The sequence below is a fragment of the Schistocerca serialis genome, chromosome 2 (genome assembly GCF_023864345.2).
Source record: "Schistocerca serialis cubense isolate TAMUIC-IGC-003099 chromosome 2, iqSchSeri2.2, whole genome shotgun sequence".
Taxonomy (NCBI): domain Eukaryota; kingdom Metazoa; phylum Arthropoda; class Insecta; order Orthoptera; family Acrididae; genus Schistocerca; species Schistocerca serialis.
Window position 1 is genome coordinate 505878202 of NC_064639.1, and position 17565 is coordinate 505895766.

Sequence of the window (17565 nt, forward strand, 5' to 3'; positions counted from 1 at the left end):
ATGATAACTTTTGACATATATGGCAACTCCTCCTTTCTCCATATTTTCTCTCATTACGTGTGCAGAGAGCTTATATCCACTTACATTTACCTTATCCATATCAGTAACAATGTGATGCTCACACAGGCATAGTATATCTATTTCATCCTCAGCTTCTAAATCTTCTAAACAAACCAGAAGCTCATCTATTTTATTCTTTAAACTCCCAATATTTTGATGAAATATACTTACTTTATTTTTAATTATACTTTTATAAGAACCTTTCCTTATTCTAACATTTGCAGTACTCTCCTGTCTGAGTTTCTCATTGTGCTTAGGCCTAGTTCCTATACCAGTGGTCACATGGTGTTCAGAGAGGCAGATTATGTCAACTGGGTTGGGTGACTTTAATTCATCAATGCAATTACCTAGGACTGAGATACAATTTGGTGGAGATAAAATTTCTGCAGATTGGTGAAAATTTATAATTGACAGCTGTGATTGGTGATCCAATGTGCTAGAATTGTGCTCTTTAATTTCTTTCCTAAACTGAAGATTTGTTTGAACCCTGACGTCTCGTAGAACTTGACATCTTTCTGTCTTACCTATCCTAAAAAAGGTGCTGCTCCAACACCTGTAACCACTGGTATTTTCCCATTCATGGCAGTGCCTCCCCCACTTAAATTTCCTGCTATTGCCCCAGCCAGTTTCCCCTTCCCTTTCCTGTTGAGATGTAGGCCGTGCCTGGTATAGTCCCACCTCCTGAGAGAATCAACAGGAACCACACCAATATGAGCCCCCGCACCTGACCCAAGCAGCCGTTCCAACTCCAAATTAACTCTCCCAACAAAAGAGTTCAAATGAGGCCGGTCATGGCGTCTCAGGACAGATACAAATTCAACATTGGTGTGTCTCGATGCTGACGCAATCATTACCAGGTCACACTCTATACTGTACCCAGGATCTCTGTCGATGCTGTTCCCTGGCCCTGCCACAATAACCACGGTGCCTTCCCTGGTAAATCCTTTACAGAGTGAACCTAAATCCTCTGTCACCTGATCCAGACTAGCACTTGGTTTGAAAAAATTTGTCACCTGGTATTCTGGTCCTAATTCCTCCTGCAGAAGTGGCCTACACCTCTGGCATGAGAACTGCCTAACAACAAAACTTTGTTCCTTTTCGATGACTTTCCTACATTCTTTTTCAATTTCCTATTGAAAGTTCGTTGTGTTCTGTCTACACCTACCTCTGCTTGAGGCTCATCAGTTTCTAACTGAAGCAACAGGTCAAACTTATTTTTGACATTCACCACAAAACTGTCAGACTTAGTTCTAGGCCTGTTCCTTCTGCTACCTGTTGCCACTTCCCACCTCTCTTTGCCCTTCTCCCTCCTTAACCTGTCCAGATCTTCCCTAGCCTGTTCTAGCTCAGCCTGAAGAGCAGCAATTTTCCCCTCCTGTTCCACTATCTTTCTGTCTCTGCTGCAAATCCTACATAACCGCTGATGAGCCTGATCCACTTTCCCGACACCCAAGCCACTGCAGTCCCCCCAGTGAAAAAAACTACTGCATCCATCACACCAAACCCCGGAACTAACAATTCTACGGCAAGTCAGGCACTTCTCACTCATGGCAAAAATAATACTTTAGCTAGAATAAATCAATTAAATAACCGAAAATCAAAAAAGACGTTACAAGAATTAAGCCTATTCACAAATGTATATAAGCAAGTTTCTGATTTAAAATTCCGCTGTTTTTCTGATATCTGTATTAAAACAAAGAAGGTATACGCTATTTATTATATATTTCACTCGATGGAATGAAAAAAAGGACAATTAAACGAGATACTTTAACTTTGATTCTCCAAAAACGTTACGAGAATTAGGCCTATAAACAAATGTATATAAGCAAGTTTCTGATATAAAGTTACGCTGTTTCTCTGGAATCTGTATTAAAACAATGAAGTTGTACGCTATTTACGGTAGTTTACTTATTTGTTACCGAGAAACTAGTTAAATTACCGTGAAACAAGAAACAAACACGTTTACAAAATTTAAGCCTAAGCGAGACTTCGCGAAGTTACGATCTTTTCGTGTTTTCTGAAAAAATACGCAAAGAAAAGCGAGACCTTTAACGGCAAGACTAAACGATACACTAATGCACGTATTTAATTTGTTGTCGGCGTTAAACTAAATTATATTCCTGTCTAAATCACTTAACTTTCTGGAAATGGTTTCTTTTCACTTACTCGACGGCCATCTTGGAACTGCTGAAGCCTTCAAGTTGCTGAAAAAGGCCACATCTAAAGGTTGTAGCCTGTGAGAGTAGTGAGGTGGGCAGTGTTATCACTGCTGTTCCACTGCCCTCGCAAAAGTTATAGGCTTCTAGGTTGGTTCAAATTGCTCTGAGCACTATGGGACTTAACATCTATGGTCATCCGTCCCCTAGAACTTAGAACTACTTAAACCTAACTAACCTAAGGACATCACACAACACCCAGTCATCACGAGGCAGAGAAAACCCCTGACCCCGCCGGGAATCGAACCCGGGAACCCGGGCAGGCTTCTAGGTATACATGGCTAGCGTGAATGTCTAAAATCGAAAGAACGCTATGGTTCTTAGATGACTTGGTGACGTTAGCAAAGTGCTTCAACCAATTTTCTGTATTCACATATCGAATTTGGTGCCTCCCCCCTCCTCCCTCTCTGTAAGACAGTGGTTAACCTAAGCTGAGGAAGAAAAACTTGTGAGGCACATTTGCCACACTGGCACTCACTGTACAATGCTCTCCAACGTTCTTCCCACACTCCCAGCTTGCTGATGAGCCGACTTGTTTAGCCCTTTGGGTGGAAACATTTCTTCTGGCTTTTCAATTGTTGATATTCCCATTTCATTAAAATGAGAAATTCCAGAGGCATCAAACTTATGGACATACAAAAGAGTTTAACATCACTCGCATTAAAAGATGAGATCCGATTAAGAATTGCGGTATCAGGTATTCAAATGCTGACTGACGGATTTCTTGTAAGAAACCCAGTGATCCAATTCCTTCCAGCTGTTTTGAATGATTTATTAAAATTATACTGAATTTACTTGCCTCTGCATATTCGTACACTAATCTTCTCAACTGCACAGAAGATGTTCCATAAAATGTCTTTACTAACAAAAGCACATGCTTAGCTATTTCATCTTCCTAAGATTACTTTAGAACAGTCTCCAGATTTTAACTTATCTCTTAAAAAAGAAAAAAGTGCTTCATACAATCTTTCAGCTCCTGTATGTAGCTTTGCAATGCCCTTCAGCGGGGTAACACCGTGTACTGCTTTTTTCAGTTTCCTAAAGGAGTAAAGAGCAGTGCATAGTGCTGCCACGTAGTGGAAGAAACTACAGTCAGAGCCAGAGGGTCGTGAGCTTTTGACGGCACAGACGTTTTCGACAGTTGATTTCATTTGATTTCGAATGTTTTATTATAAAATCTGCAGATAACGAGTTTAGAGGTAAGTCAAGTATGTTAATAATAACAATATTTGTAGAGAGGGTGCAACCGACATTTTTAGTAGTTAATTGTAAAAGTCTTTTGTATCTCAAAAAGCTGTGACCCTTTTAAACATTTTTAATAGAGGAAAAAATTATTACTTGCCTTCAGTAATTAGGAACATTTCCTTTTTTCTAATTGTGAAGAACTATTTTTTTAATTGCCATAAGGAAACAAATATTCCTCTGTGTTAAATTTTTTTGTAGTTGATGGTTGCTATATAACGTAATTGTTGGAGGCTAAATATTGTAATTATTGATGCTTAAACAGTGTACTGACGCTGCTGGACAAATAATAATAGTAATAAAATGTGTCCTTTCACAACACCGCACAATTACAAGTACCCCATGCCACGCAATTCACAATGGTTTGCAGAGTACAAATGTACACTACGTGATAAAAGAAACTGGACACCTATTAGTGGACATTAATATGGGGTGTGTCCACCTTAGCCTTTATAAAGGCGTGAACTCTGCTGGGGATACTTCCAAGGAGGTGTTTGAATAAACAGAATATGTGTTAGAAAGTTTTTGTCTGCTGTGATTTAATTGTATTTCGGAAATGATTGTCTTTGTGGTATTGTTGTATTGTATCTCTGAGAATTATATAGCTCACTGAATAATGTCTCACTTCACATTTCAGAAATGGTGCACTAACGTTGGAACAGCTGTACTGTGAATCCACACTTTGAAGTTACTCTCCACCTCATCCACAAAAAGTCATTTTTTGGTGTGTAAACTGGGGACAGTGCATTATTGGGCTCATTTCAGTTGAGGAACCTGTCACAGAAGATAAAAACAAACAAGATGTGGAACTTGGTTTTTTACCGAGTGCACAACGCCACCGAATTCTCTGAAACTATTGGTTCATACAGGATGGAGTACGTCCACACTGTACTGCAGATGTCTTCCGCTTTCTTTTGGTGACCTTCAGACATCGGATCGTCGCCATGGACACCTTATCATTCATTGAACATGATGTGGAATGGCAAATGGCTCTGAGCACTATGGGACTTAACTTCTGAGGTCATCAGTTGCCCAGAACTTAGAACTACTTAAACCAAACTAACCTGAGGACATCACATACATCCATGCCCGAGGCAGGATTCGAACGTGCGAACGTAGCGATCGCGCGGTTCCACGTCGAAGCGCCTAGAACCGCTCAGCCACTCCGGCCGGCTGGAATGGCATCCTTATAGTTATGATTTCAACCCCTGTGATTACTTCTTATGGTGTTATCTAAAGGACAGAGTGTTCAAAGATAATCCTCATTCCTGCAACACTCGAGGAACATCGTACTGCAATTTCCAGAGAGCTTCGTGCAGTTGAAAGTGATGTTCTTCAGAATTCCTCGAGGAATTCAGTTCAATGCTCTGTACACTTATTGCTGCAGAAGGAAACCACTTTGAAAATTTCAGTTTGTTTATTTTAGCATAAATACACTGAAGAACCAAAGAAACTGGTACGCCTTCCTAATATCGTGTAGAGCCCCCGCGAGCACACAGAAGTGTCGCAATACGATGTGGCATGGACTCGACTAATGTATGAAGTAGTACTGGAGGGAACTGACACAGTGCATCCTGCAGGCTGTCCATAAATCCGTAAAACTACGAGGGATGCAGATCTCTTCTGAACAGCACGTAGCATGACATCCCTGATATGCTCAATAATGTTCGTTTCTGGTGAGTTTGGTGGGCAGCGGAAATGTTTAAACTCATAATAGTGTTCCTGGAGCCACTCTGTAGCAATTCTGGACATGTGCGATGTCGCATTTTCATGCTGGAATGGCCCAAGTCCGTCGGAATGCACAATGGACATGAATGGATGCAGGTGATCAGACAGCATGCTTACGTACGTGTCACCTGTCAGAGTCATATCAAGGCGTATCAGCGGTGCCATACCACTCTAACTGCACACGCCCCACACCATTCAAGAGCCTCCACCAGCTTCAACAGTCCCCTGCTGACGTACAGGGTCTATGGATTCATGCGTTTGTCTCCATACCCGTACACGTCCATCCGCTCGATACAATTAGAAACGAAACTTGTTCCACCAGGCAACATGTTTCCAGTCATCAAAAGTCCAACGTCGGCGTTAAGGGGCCCAAGCGAGGCGTAAAGCTTTGTGTCGTGCAGTCATCAAGGGTACACGAGTGGACCTCGGCTCCAAAGGCCCATATCGATGATGTTTCGTCGAATAGTTCGCACGCTGACACTTGTTGATGGCCCAGCATTGAAATCTGCAGCAATTTTGTGGAAGGGTTGCACTTCTGTCACGTCGAACGATTCTCTACAGTTGTCGTTGGTCTCGTTCTTGCAGGATCTTTTTCCGGCAGCAGCAATGTCGAAGATTTGATGTTTTACCGGAAATCCTGATATTCATGGTATACTGGCGAAATGGTCGTACGGGAAAATCGCCACTTCATCGCTACGTAGGAGATGCTGTGCCCCATCTCTCGTGCGCCGGCTATAACACCGCGTCCAAACTCACTTAAATCTTGATAACCTGCCATTGTAGCAGAAGTAACCGATCTAACAACTGCGCAAGACACATGTTGTCTTATATAGGCGTTGCCGACCGCAGCGCCGTATTCTGCCTATTTGCATATCTCTGTATTTGAATACTCGTGCCTGTACTAGTTTCTTCGGCGCTTCAGTGTATAATGACAATTTAATACCCCTTACTACGTCTTAGTAGACAAAAAGTTTCTAACACCTAGTCTGCGACACCCTGTATGTGGACGAACGCCAGCCTATTCTTCCGTAAGAACCGAAACAGGGGAAGATAATGTTGTTGGACACTGAGACTCAAACGAAATTAATGGTACGGTATATTAATAATTTTTACTTATGGACCGTCTGACAGCAACTGAATAAAACACAATTTTAGTGCCAATTTTATTCAGTTGCTGTCAGACGGTCCATAAGTAAAAATTATTAATATACCGTAATATTGCACGCAACTGAGGAAGACAGGACTATAAAAGTTGAAGAAAGTAATGCTGTAACTCATCCCAAAAGTGGTCCACTGGATTCAGGTCAGCCGCGCAAAGCAGTCCATTTCGGGAATGTTACTGTCCACAAACGATTCCCTCACAGATACTGTTCTATAACATGATTCATTACCATGTAGATACAAACAATCGTCTCTTAATTGTCCCTCTACCGTATATTGCGCACAATACTGAGAACTGTGTTTATATGACTCTGCATTTGGCGTTTTATTAAACTCAATAAGGACACCACAACCTAACCATGAGAAACGCCCCAGACCGTATAACCACTTTCTCCGGATCTCACTGATGGTGCTACACATGAGGGCAGGTAATGTCCTCCAGGCATTCGCCAAACGGAAACCTCTCCATCGGATTGCCTCAGGGTAGAGAATGATTCATCACTCCACGTCACTCGTTTCCGGTCACCCTCGGCCCAGTAAAGTTGCTTTTTACACCACGTCAAGCGTCGTTTACAGAAGTATATGGCTTATGAAGAGTACATCCACCATTGTACCCCAACTCTTTTTAACGCCCTACGCACAGTCATTGTGCTATTCGGGCTGCTACTGTTTACAACACCGCTACAATACTCGACGTTCTCTGTCCGTTATGGCATTAAATCTTCCCTGTCTCGCTTTAGTTTTCCTTGTTACTTCGGATTTCCACTGCATACCCATATCACTAATAGTCAACTTGAGCAGCGTTAGAATGGTTGACGTGTCGGTGACGTATTTGTTACTCAAGTAACATCTAACGACCAGTCCACGTTCAAAGTCACTGATCTCTCTTGACGGATCCATCACGATCTCACTGCTTCTCTACTGATAATTCAATATTCCCAGGATCTTTCCACACTTCCAGGTTCGTCTCTCGTGAGACCTAGTGCAGTGGTCGATTGCTCATTACATAGGGGTGTCTGGATACTTTTGATCAGATTGTGTAGACGTGGGTGCGTTCATCTGTAGCTGCAGCCTGATCCTCGGCACTCAGGTATCGCAGCGGCCGTTGTAGAGGCAAGTACATCCAGTTGTAAATGCACCAGCAGCGTGACATAAAAACAGCAAAGCTGAAGTAGAAAAGCGCAGTAGCGTGGGAGAACGCCTACTATGCCCCCAACCGTCATGAGATCCAAGTTATGTGGGCAGCCGACTTTCTTACAGCCGACACTCGAGGTCTGCTATGCTACACAAGGCCACCAGACGGCGACTGATGCGCCAATAGAGATCGCTGCCCCCCCCCCCCCCCCAGACCTCTTTACTGTGGCACCCACGTGACAAGAAGGAAGACCGACTGTACCCTAGCGCCGAGGGATGTAGTTAGGCCGGCGCTCTGGCCCTGAGAAGACAGTTCATCCGAGTGGGCGTCCTGGGTCGGAAGCCCAATACTTTTGCATTTCTTCAGTCAGGATCTCACTCCGGAGCCGTCGCTAAGCTGCCACCACCGTTCAACCCAGCCTTCTCGTCCCGGATCCTGAAACGTGGCCGTCCAGAAAAGACGCGGCCCGTGTATAGTGACCGAAAAGTGGAACTATTATATTTCAGAGTCTGTCTTCAATGCGACTTCACCGGAGATAAACATTTTCTCATTGTGAACTTTGACTCTTACTGATCCCTTCCGCGCTTCGTTGCGGTACTAAGTGTGCCAAGAACTTTTAATCGGATTTTGTTTCTACACGAGGTTTAGTTAAGAACTTCGTTTAATTCATTACCAGCTCTTCTGCCTGAAGTACTGTTTTATGTTTAAACCAGAAGAGGTGAGTTTATTTTGTTCACGACGTGTCAAGACTCGTTCGCAAGTAAGAATCCACTAATTCAAATAAAATGTGTGTCATTTTATTTGGCCACCTGCCGCGGATACTTCAAATAATACGTTTGTAATCGTACGTAACTTTATTCCACAGAGAGTGGCTTACGGCCTCTGCAAGGAGGAAGTACGAACGCTATGTTGTTGTACGATGAACTTGTGCCGATTGCGCTGCAGGGAGTTATCTGCTTACCGTCGTCACGGCGTGCGACGTCTGCAATGTGTGCCGCAGTGAGCACCAGCAGCGTGACGTAGGCGGCGGAGGACACCACGGACACGGCGGCGGCGGCGCGCTTGCCGCAGCTGCCCGCCCCTGTGGCCGCCGTGGGCAGCAACCCGCACACCACCGCCGCGCGCAGCGGCAGCCGCATGGCGCCTGAGAAGCCCTCCCTACAGCCGCCACCGCCGCCGCTAGCAGCTTCTCGCCGCGGCACGCGCGCACGCTCGACCCCAGCCTGCCGGCAACAAGCGTGCACCTCCTCAACTGTGCCGCTTCTCAGTGGAAACGCCTGTTCCCCGATACGTTAGTTCATTCTTCTGTTTCTCCTCGTAATCACCAATGTCCACCTCTCAACTGCTCGCTAGGAAACTCAGCGCCTTTGAATACTTACCAATAAGTTTTGCCTCAAAAATACGTACCACACAGCCGTAAGATACAAAGGGCAATAAACACTGATAGAATCCTTATTTTCTTAGACACATTAGAAGCTTTGTTTCGAAATCCCTTTATACGAGGGGTAGTCATAAAATTTTTAATTATCATCTGGACAAAATGAAACTTCTGGACAAAATGAAGCATGATAGTGTTCGTCCATTTGTACACGTTCGCCCTTTCATACAACACTTTTCCCCAGCGATGGATAACTTACTAGAGACCTTGCTTATTGCAGTTGTATGAGGGCTATTCGGAAAGTAAGGTCCGATCGGCCGTGAAATGGAAACAGCTATGAAAAGCAAAAATGTTTTATTTGAAACAGTTAGCTACTCCTTTCAGCTACTTCTCTACACAGTCGCCACTCCCGACTCAGGCATTCGTCGTACCGTTGTACCAGTTTTGCGGAACCCTTGTTATAGAAGGCAGCCGCCTGTGCTATCCGCCAATTCTCTACGTTACTCTACACCTCGCTGCCTGTGCCAAAATTTTGTTTTCATAGCCGGTGGTTCGTGTGGGCAGAGATGACTGTCAAGGGAGCCAATTACTGGCTGTCTTGTGGGTGATCAGACACTTCCCTTCGAAAACGCTGCAGGAGTATCTTTATTGCCCCTGCATAGTGCGGCCGAGATTTGTCATGAAGAAGGAAACGCATGGCAATTACGTCACATGGGCTGCATCACGGCAGCGAAATCTCTCACCAGGCCCTCATACTTGGCGGGAGACTTTTCTGTTCTAGTCGTCTTTACGTGCTCGCTGTGCGCTCAGAACCGAAAGGAACGAATTAATTTCTACATCTATATCTACATTCATACTCCGCAAGCCACCTGACGGTGTGTGGTGGAGGGTACCCTGAGTTCTCCCTTCTATTCCAGTCTCGTATTGTTCGTGGAAAGAAACATTGTCGGTATGCCTCTGGGTGCGCTCTAATCTCTCTAATTTTATCCTCATGGTCTCTTCAGGAGATATACGTAGGAGGGAGCAATATACTGCTTGACCCCTCAGTGAAGGTATGTTCTCGAAACTTCAACAAAAGCCCATACCGAGCTACTGAGCGTCTCTCTTGCAGAATCTTCCACTGAAGTTTATCTATCATCTCCGTAACGCTTTCGCGACTACTAAATGATCCTGTAATGATGCGCGCTGCTCTCCGTTGGATCTTCTCTATCTCTTCTATCAACACTATCTGGTACGGATCCCACACTGGTGAGCAGTATTCAAGCAGTGGGCGAACAAGTGTACTGTAACCTACTTCCTTTGTTTTCGGATGCATTTCCTTAGGATTCTTCCAATGAATCTCAGTCTGGCATCTGCTTTACCGACGATTAATTTTATATGGTCATTCCACTTTAAATCACTCCTAATGCCTACTCCCAGATAATTTATGGAATTAACTGCTTCCAGTTGCTGACCTGCTATATTGTAGCTAAATGATAGAGGATCTTTCTTTCTATGTATTCGCAGCACGTTACACTTGTCTATATTGAGATTCAATTGCCATTCCCTGAACCATGCGTCAGTTCGTCGCAGATCCTCCTCCATTTCAGTACAATTTTCCACTGTTGCAACCTCTCGATATACTACAGCATCATCCGCAAAAAGCCTCAGTGTACTTCTGATGTTATCCACAAGGTCATTTTATATATTGTGAATAGCAACCGTCCTACGACACTCCCCTGCGGCACACCTGAAATCACTCTTACTTCGGAAGACTTCTCTCCATTGAAAATGACATGCTGCGTTCTGTTATCTAGGAAATCTTCAATCCCATCACACAATTGGCCTGATAGTCCTTATGCTCTTAATTTGTTCATCAAGCGACTGTGGGGAAGTGTATCGAACGCCTTGCGGAAGTCAAGAAACACGGGATCTACTTGGGAACCCGTGTCTATGGCCGTCTGAGTCTCGTGGGCGAATAGCGCGAGCTGGGTTTCACACGATCGTCTTTTTCGAAACCCATGCTGATTCCTACAGAGTAGATTTCTAGTCTCCAGAAAAGTCATTATACGCGAACATAATACGTGTTCCAAAATTCTACAACTGATCGACGTTAGAGGTATAGGTCTATAGTTCTGCACATCTGCTCGACGTCCCTTCTTGAAATCGGGGATGACTTGTGCCCTTTTCCAATTCTTTGGAACGCTGCGCTGTTATAGAGACCTAAGGTACACCGCTGCAAGAAGGGGGGCAAGTTCCTTCGCGTACTCTGTGTAAAATCGAACTGGTATCCCATCAGGTCCAGCGGCCTTTCCTCTTTTGAGTGATTTTAATTGTTTTTCTGTCCCTCTATCATCTATTTCGATATCTACCATTTTGTCATCTGGTCGATAATCTAGAGAAGGAACTACAGTGCGGTCTTCCTCTGTGAATCAGCTTTGGAAAAAGACATTTCGTATTTCGGCCTTTAGTCTGTCATGCTGTGTTTCAGTACCATTTTGGTCACAGACTGTCTGGACATTTCGATTTGATCCACCTACCGCTTTGATATAAGACCAAAATTTCTTAGGATTTTCTGCTAAGTCAGTACATAGAACTTTACTTTCGAATTCATTGAACGCATCGCGCATAGCCCTCCTCACACTACATTTCGCTTCGCGTAATTTTTGTTGGTCTGCGCGGCTTTGACTATGTTTATGTTTGCTGTGAAGTTCCCTTTGCTTCCGTAGCAGTTTTCTAACTCGGTTGTTGTACCACGGTAGCTATTTTCCATCTCTTGCGATCTTGCTTGGCACATACTCATCTAATGCATATTGTACGATGGTTTTGAACTTTGCCCACTGATCCTCAACACTATCTGTACTTGAGATAAAACTTCTGTGTTGAGCCGTCAAGTACTCTGAAATCTGATTTTTATCACTTTTGCTAAACAGAAAAATCTTCCTACCTTTTTTAATATTTCTATTGACAGCTGAAATCGCCGATGCTGTAACCGCTTTATTATGCTGATTCCCTGTTCTGTGTTAACTGTTTCAGATAGTTCGGGTCTGTTTGTCACCAGAAGGTCTAATATGTTATCGCCACGAGTCGGTTCTCTGCTCAAGATAGTTTTCAGATAACGCACTTAAAAAAGTTTCACTGGATTCTTTGCCCCTGCCACCCGTTACAAACGTTTGAGTCTCCCAGTCTATATCCGGCAAATTAAAATCTCCACCCACAACTATAATGTGGTCGGGAAATCTACTCGAAATATTTTCCAAATTTTCCTTCAGGTGCTCTGCCATAACAGCTCCAGAGCCAGGGGGCCTATAGAGACATCCAATTACCATGATTGAGCCTGCTTTAACCGTCACCTTCACCCAAATTATTTCACATTTCGAATCTCCGTCAATTTCCTTCGATACTATTGCACTTTTTATCACTATAAACACGCCTCCCCCTTCACTGTCCAGCCTGTCTCTGCGGTATACATTCCATTCTGAGTTTAGAATTTCATTACTGTTTAACTCTGGTTTCAGCCAACTTTCCGTCCCTAGTACCATGTGGGCATTGTGACCGTTTATTAATGAGAGCAGTTCTGGGACCTTTCTATAGACGCTCCTGCAGTTTACTATTACCACATTAATATTGTCATTCCCTGATGCGTTTTGTCTACTGCTACCTTGTCGCGTCTCAGGAGGCGTCTTGTCGGGCCTAGGGAGGAAATTCCCTAACATAAAGAACCCACATGTGCACTCCACACATTCTCCGCTACCCTTGTAGCCGCTTCCTGCGTGTAGTGCACGCCTGACCTATTCATGGGGACCCTACATTTCTCCATCCGATAGCGGAGATCGAGAAATTTGCACCCCAGATCTCCGCAGAATCGTCTGAGCCTCTGTTTTAAGCCTTCCACTCGGCTCCAAACCAGAGGACCGCGATCGGTTCTGGGAACGGCTCTACAAATAGTTAGCTCAGATTCCACCCCGCGAGAGAGGCTTTCCGCCTTCACCAACTCCGCCATCCGGCTGTATGAACTGAGGATGACCTCTGAACCCAGGCGGCAGGAGACATTGGTGCCGAAATGAGCAACAATTGGCAGTCGGGTGCACCCAGTGCTCTCTATCGCCGCTGGCAGGGCCTCCTCCATATCTCGGATGAGAGCCCCCGGCAAGCAGACAGAGTGAACACTGGCCTTCTTCCCCGACCTTACTGCTATATCCCAAAGGGGCTCCATCAACCGCCTAACATTGGAGCTCCCAATCACTAATAAACCCCTCCCCCCGTGTGCCTGCCCGGAACACAGTTAATACTTAAATTAACGTAACTTGCTGCACAGGAGATGTGAAGCAGACGGCAGTTACGACGACACTGGCAGTACTAGCATTACAGCTGACTAGAGGGACGCTCTCTGACTGTATTCAAAACAGACACGAAATTTATGGAACACTATCACTAGTGCTCGAAAATTAAAGCTTCCTAAAAGCAAAAACACACGGAAAAAGAAATGACAAGTAAGCAAAAAATAGAATGAGATTTTCACTCTGCAGTGGAGTGTGCGCTGATTTGAAACTTCCTGACAGATTAAAACTGTGTGCCAGACCGAGACTCGATCTCGGGACCTTTGCCTTTAGCGGGCAAGTGCTCTACCAACTGAGCTACCCAAGCACGACTCACGACCCGTCCTCACAGCTTCAATTCTGCCAGTGTCTCATCTCCTACCTTCCAAACTTCACAGAAGCTCTTCTGCGAACCTTACAGAACAGCACTCCTGGAAGAAAGGATATTGCGGAGACATGGCTTAGCCACAGCCTCGGGGATGTTTCCAGAATGAGATTTTAATTCTACAGCGGAGTGTGCGCTGATATGAAACTTACTGACAGATTAAAACTGTGTGCTGGACCGAGACTAGAACCCTGTACCTTTGCCTTTCGCGGTCAAGTGCTCTTGTTTAGTAGAGCACTTGCCCGCAAAAGGCAAAGATCCCGAGTTCGAGTCTCGGTCCGACACACAGTTTTAATCTGTTAGGAAGTGTCAAGAAAAACACAGTTAATACTTAAATTTACGTAAGTTGCTGTACAGGAGATGTCTCAACATATTACCGGTTTCGGTCTATTATGACCATCTTCAGATCTGCAGCAAAATGTGGAAAAATATAAATACACTAGCCGATTGTCTACAGCTTAAAACAATAAAATAGACCATACTGAAATGTACTACTGACATACATATACATTTGTGAGCTTTAAATATGATGAGGCATACCTGTTTTATAAAAAAAAAAATGTCCTAACGTACTGCCGCCATAGCGACATCGCGAAATGTTAGATCCAAAATCAGCACCAGCATCGTTAAACATTTATAAATAACAGTATATGCACGAGTCATCTTTTCAGGAGCGCTACTGTTCAAAACAAACTGCCGTAAGGTGGCCGCAAGATGTTTGTGTTGTAAGTTCACCAGATGTCGCTACTGTAGGCATACACAAGTCTTCAATGATTAATTGAACAATGTAAAATGAAGGGGGGACACAATCGGCAAAGCTTGTAATGGGCTTATAAGGTATAAGATGCATTACAGTAATAAAAAATAATGAAATAAAACACGACAAAAGTTAGATTGTTAAAAGATGAAGTGTTAAGAGACAATAATTGACATATTCTCAAGTGCCAATATTATAGATAATGACATAAGTAATAAACAGCTTTCATAGTGCACAGAATAATACAAAAACTATAAAAAAATAGCTAAAGAAGTCACAACGAAAGAAAACATACTGCTGCATGTAATCAGCGCTCTCTGTTAGCGCTAACGTCAGGATTACGCAAGGCGAAAAGTGGTTGGAGGAACTTGACCGCCAGAGTGCCGCTCGTACCCTGCGCACGCCGTTGCAAGAAAAGAATGATGATATCCCGTACCAGTGTATGAACAATATTATCTGGTTAATGTATTATGTTACATAAACAGAGATCAAGAAAATACTAGAGTTATGTGTACAACGAACGAAAATGAAGTAAATACGTAAGGCACTCGATACTAGGTGATACTATCAACAAATTATATATAATAGAGTCGTGCAGTGATTAAAATATTGTCAGCCAAAACAAAATAGGTATTGGGTATTAAGTCGCTTTGCTACATGGGCAAGGTGGCTTCATGCCCAATACCTATCTTGCTTTGTTTGACAAAAACGCCTATTGTAAAGGAATGTGCCGAAAAATAAAATGACGACAGCTGCAAAAGTCACCGCAGAACTGAATGACGCACTCGAGGACCCTGTCCGCACCAAACACGAAGGAAGCCCCACAAGGAGGGAATTTCACGTCGAGATGGAATTCTTGAACTACTCATCAGTGATGCAAATGCCCGCAACGTGAAAACTTGGAGACAAAGTCGTAATACCTGGACAATGGAAGAATGTCATTTACTCGGATGAGACTTGTTTCACACTGTTTCCAACTTCTGGCCAAGGTTACGTCCAAAGAGTGAAACATGGCAGCGGTTCGGTGATGGCCTCGGCAGTTGTACCGTGCCATTTCATGGGAGCTATGGTTACTCTGCAAAGTCGAATTACTGACAAGGATTATGTGACAATTTTGGCTGATCAAGTCCACGCCATGGTACAATGTCCGTCCCCCAATGGTGAAGCTGTGTTCCAAGACGACAGGGCTCATTTTCACAAAGTTCACGTCGTCCGGGACTGGTTTTGTGAGCACGAGGATGAATTGTCACATCTCCCCTGGCCATTACTGCCACTAGCTTCCAATACATTTTAAACTTTGCGGTCTGCTTTGCAGGGAAGAATGCGTGATCGCTATTCACCTCCGTCTTCGGTACCTAAACTTACCATTGTCTTTCAGGAAGAAAGATATGAAATTCCCTTGAAAACCATACAACACTCGTATTCATCCACTTCGAGACAACTGGAGGCTGGTTTGAATGCCAGCTAGATTCAAATTCAAATGGCTCTGAGCAGTATGGGACTTAACTTCTGAGGTCATCAGTCCGCTAGAACTTAAAACTATTTAAACCTAACTAACCCAAGGACATCACACACATCCATGCCCGAGGCAGAATTCGAACAGGTAGTGGTCGCACGGTTCCAGACTGTAGCGCCTAGAACCGCTAAACCACTCCGGCCGGCCCCAGCTAGATTCGTGCACCGTATTGGGCACCGTAATTTGTTCCGGTTTTTGTGTTTCCATATTTTTGGCCACCCGCTGTATACATCCAGCACTCATTCATAGTGATTAAGCAGCTAAAGACACAGCTAGAACGTTTCCGCTCTTCCTCTGTTCGATAGGATTTCTGAATCGGTACGAACATTTGGTGAACCCTGCTGCCGGTGCCCATTGTCGTGCTCAGAATGTCGTCCAAGCACTTGAAAACTACTTCATGACTGGTTTTCACTTTTCCCACCATCGCATCGATTGCGGCAAGCCGGTCCTCGAGCACCAGGACCTCCACTACTCTGTCAATACCCAGTTCTTCACAGAGAGACGGCCTACTACTTCTTTCTTCGTCGTTCAGTCATTTTTGATCACACTGGAAACTTCTGCGTCGGCTAACCACTGAGTAGTATAACGATACATTGTTGCCTTACTCTTCTACCAATTCAGCACGGAATTTTGCATCGTTGTTCCCCTTGAAGCCCACAAAACAAATTACCGTTTGATACTCCCATTTATAAATGGACTGTGCAACTTTGTTTTGGTTCCTGTATTGGTATTACATGGTTCTGGTGATTTTAAAGTCTGTCAAGACAGCAAATACGTCACTGTAAAGAAACAAACGTTTTATTCTGTAGCTGTAATTTTTCTGGATCGTACTCAAAGCCGTATGTCTATCCCACTTCGTTAACCAAAAGCACTCCATACTATGCTTGTTCTTCTGATTATTACATCCCCTGTTGTGAGGTCACCGTTGCTGGATATCGATCGATACGACAACAAATACAACCTCTGCGACAAAGTGCGGCTTAACAACGAAGTTTACAGTTGCTTGCTTCAGAGTGCACGGCAACACTGCAGTCTTTAAAGTGGATTACTTATCAACGTAGCCGCAGTGATTTTGCAATAACTCAAATTCGATAGCAAGCAAGTCTTAATGATAGAAGCGGGTCGTTTGATCTGTTTGAAGATGTTGTTTCCAACCGTCTACGTTCATAAAGATGGAATTAATTCAGTGTCTCCTCTTCTACAATCTAGGACAGGACCGATGACACTCTGAATAGTCCAACCAGTCAGTTATATGGGTTGGTAAGTCAGGGCCATCATATGGACCCATCTGTCACACACTAAATAATTTTAAGTGCACATTCTTGTTCTGTAACACCTCGCAATCGCCTAGTAAGAAAAGCAATCGATTTTTCATTGAAATGTTAAGAACGATGTAGCCAGTAAACTGCTCAGTGTGTCCTTGGGCTCAAAGGAGGCTAATTTCTTTGTTATAATTCAAAAGGGAGATGAGACTACCATTCACAGATATGTGTATATGTCTACTACTTGAGAAACTATGTTTGTACAATCATCTATAGGCGAGTGGTAGCTTGTTCTCCAATGTGAACTATTTCGTTATTGGACTTCTACTGTAATAATTTCTTGGTAGTGATTACATTTAGATAAAAATAAAAATTTTAACATGAATATGAAATAACAGCTCCTAAAATAGCAAACTAATTTCATAAT

The 17565-nt window shown here is 43.7% G+C and overlaps 1 protein-coding gene across 1 annotated transcript in view; it reads right to left on the reverse strand.

The window, feature by feature from the left end:
- LOC126456153 (gustatory receptor 5a for trehalose-like) overlaps window positions 1–17565 on the reverse strand; it is a 93125-nt gene that overhangs the window by 69960 nt on the left and 5600 nt on the right. Inside the window, exon 2 of the mRNA XM_050091907.1 lies at window positions 8504–8765. Within this exon, the coding sequence (XP_049947864.1) occupies window positions 8504–8765 (262 nt within the window). The remainder of the gene's footprint in view (window positions 1–8503; window positions 8766–17565) is intronic.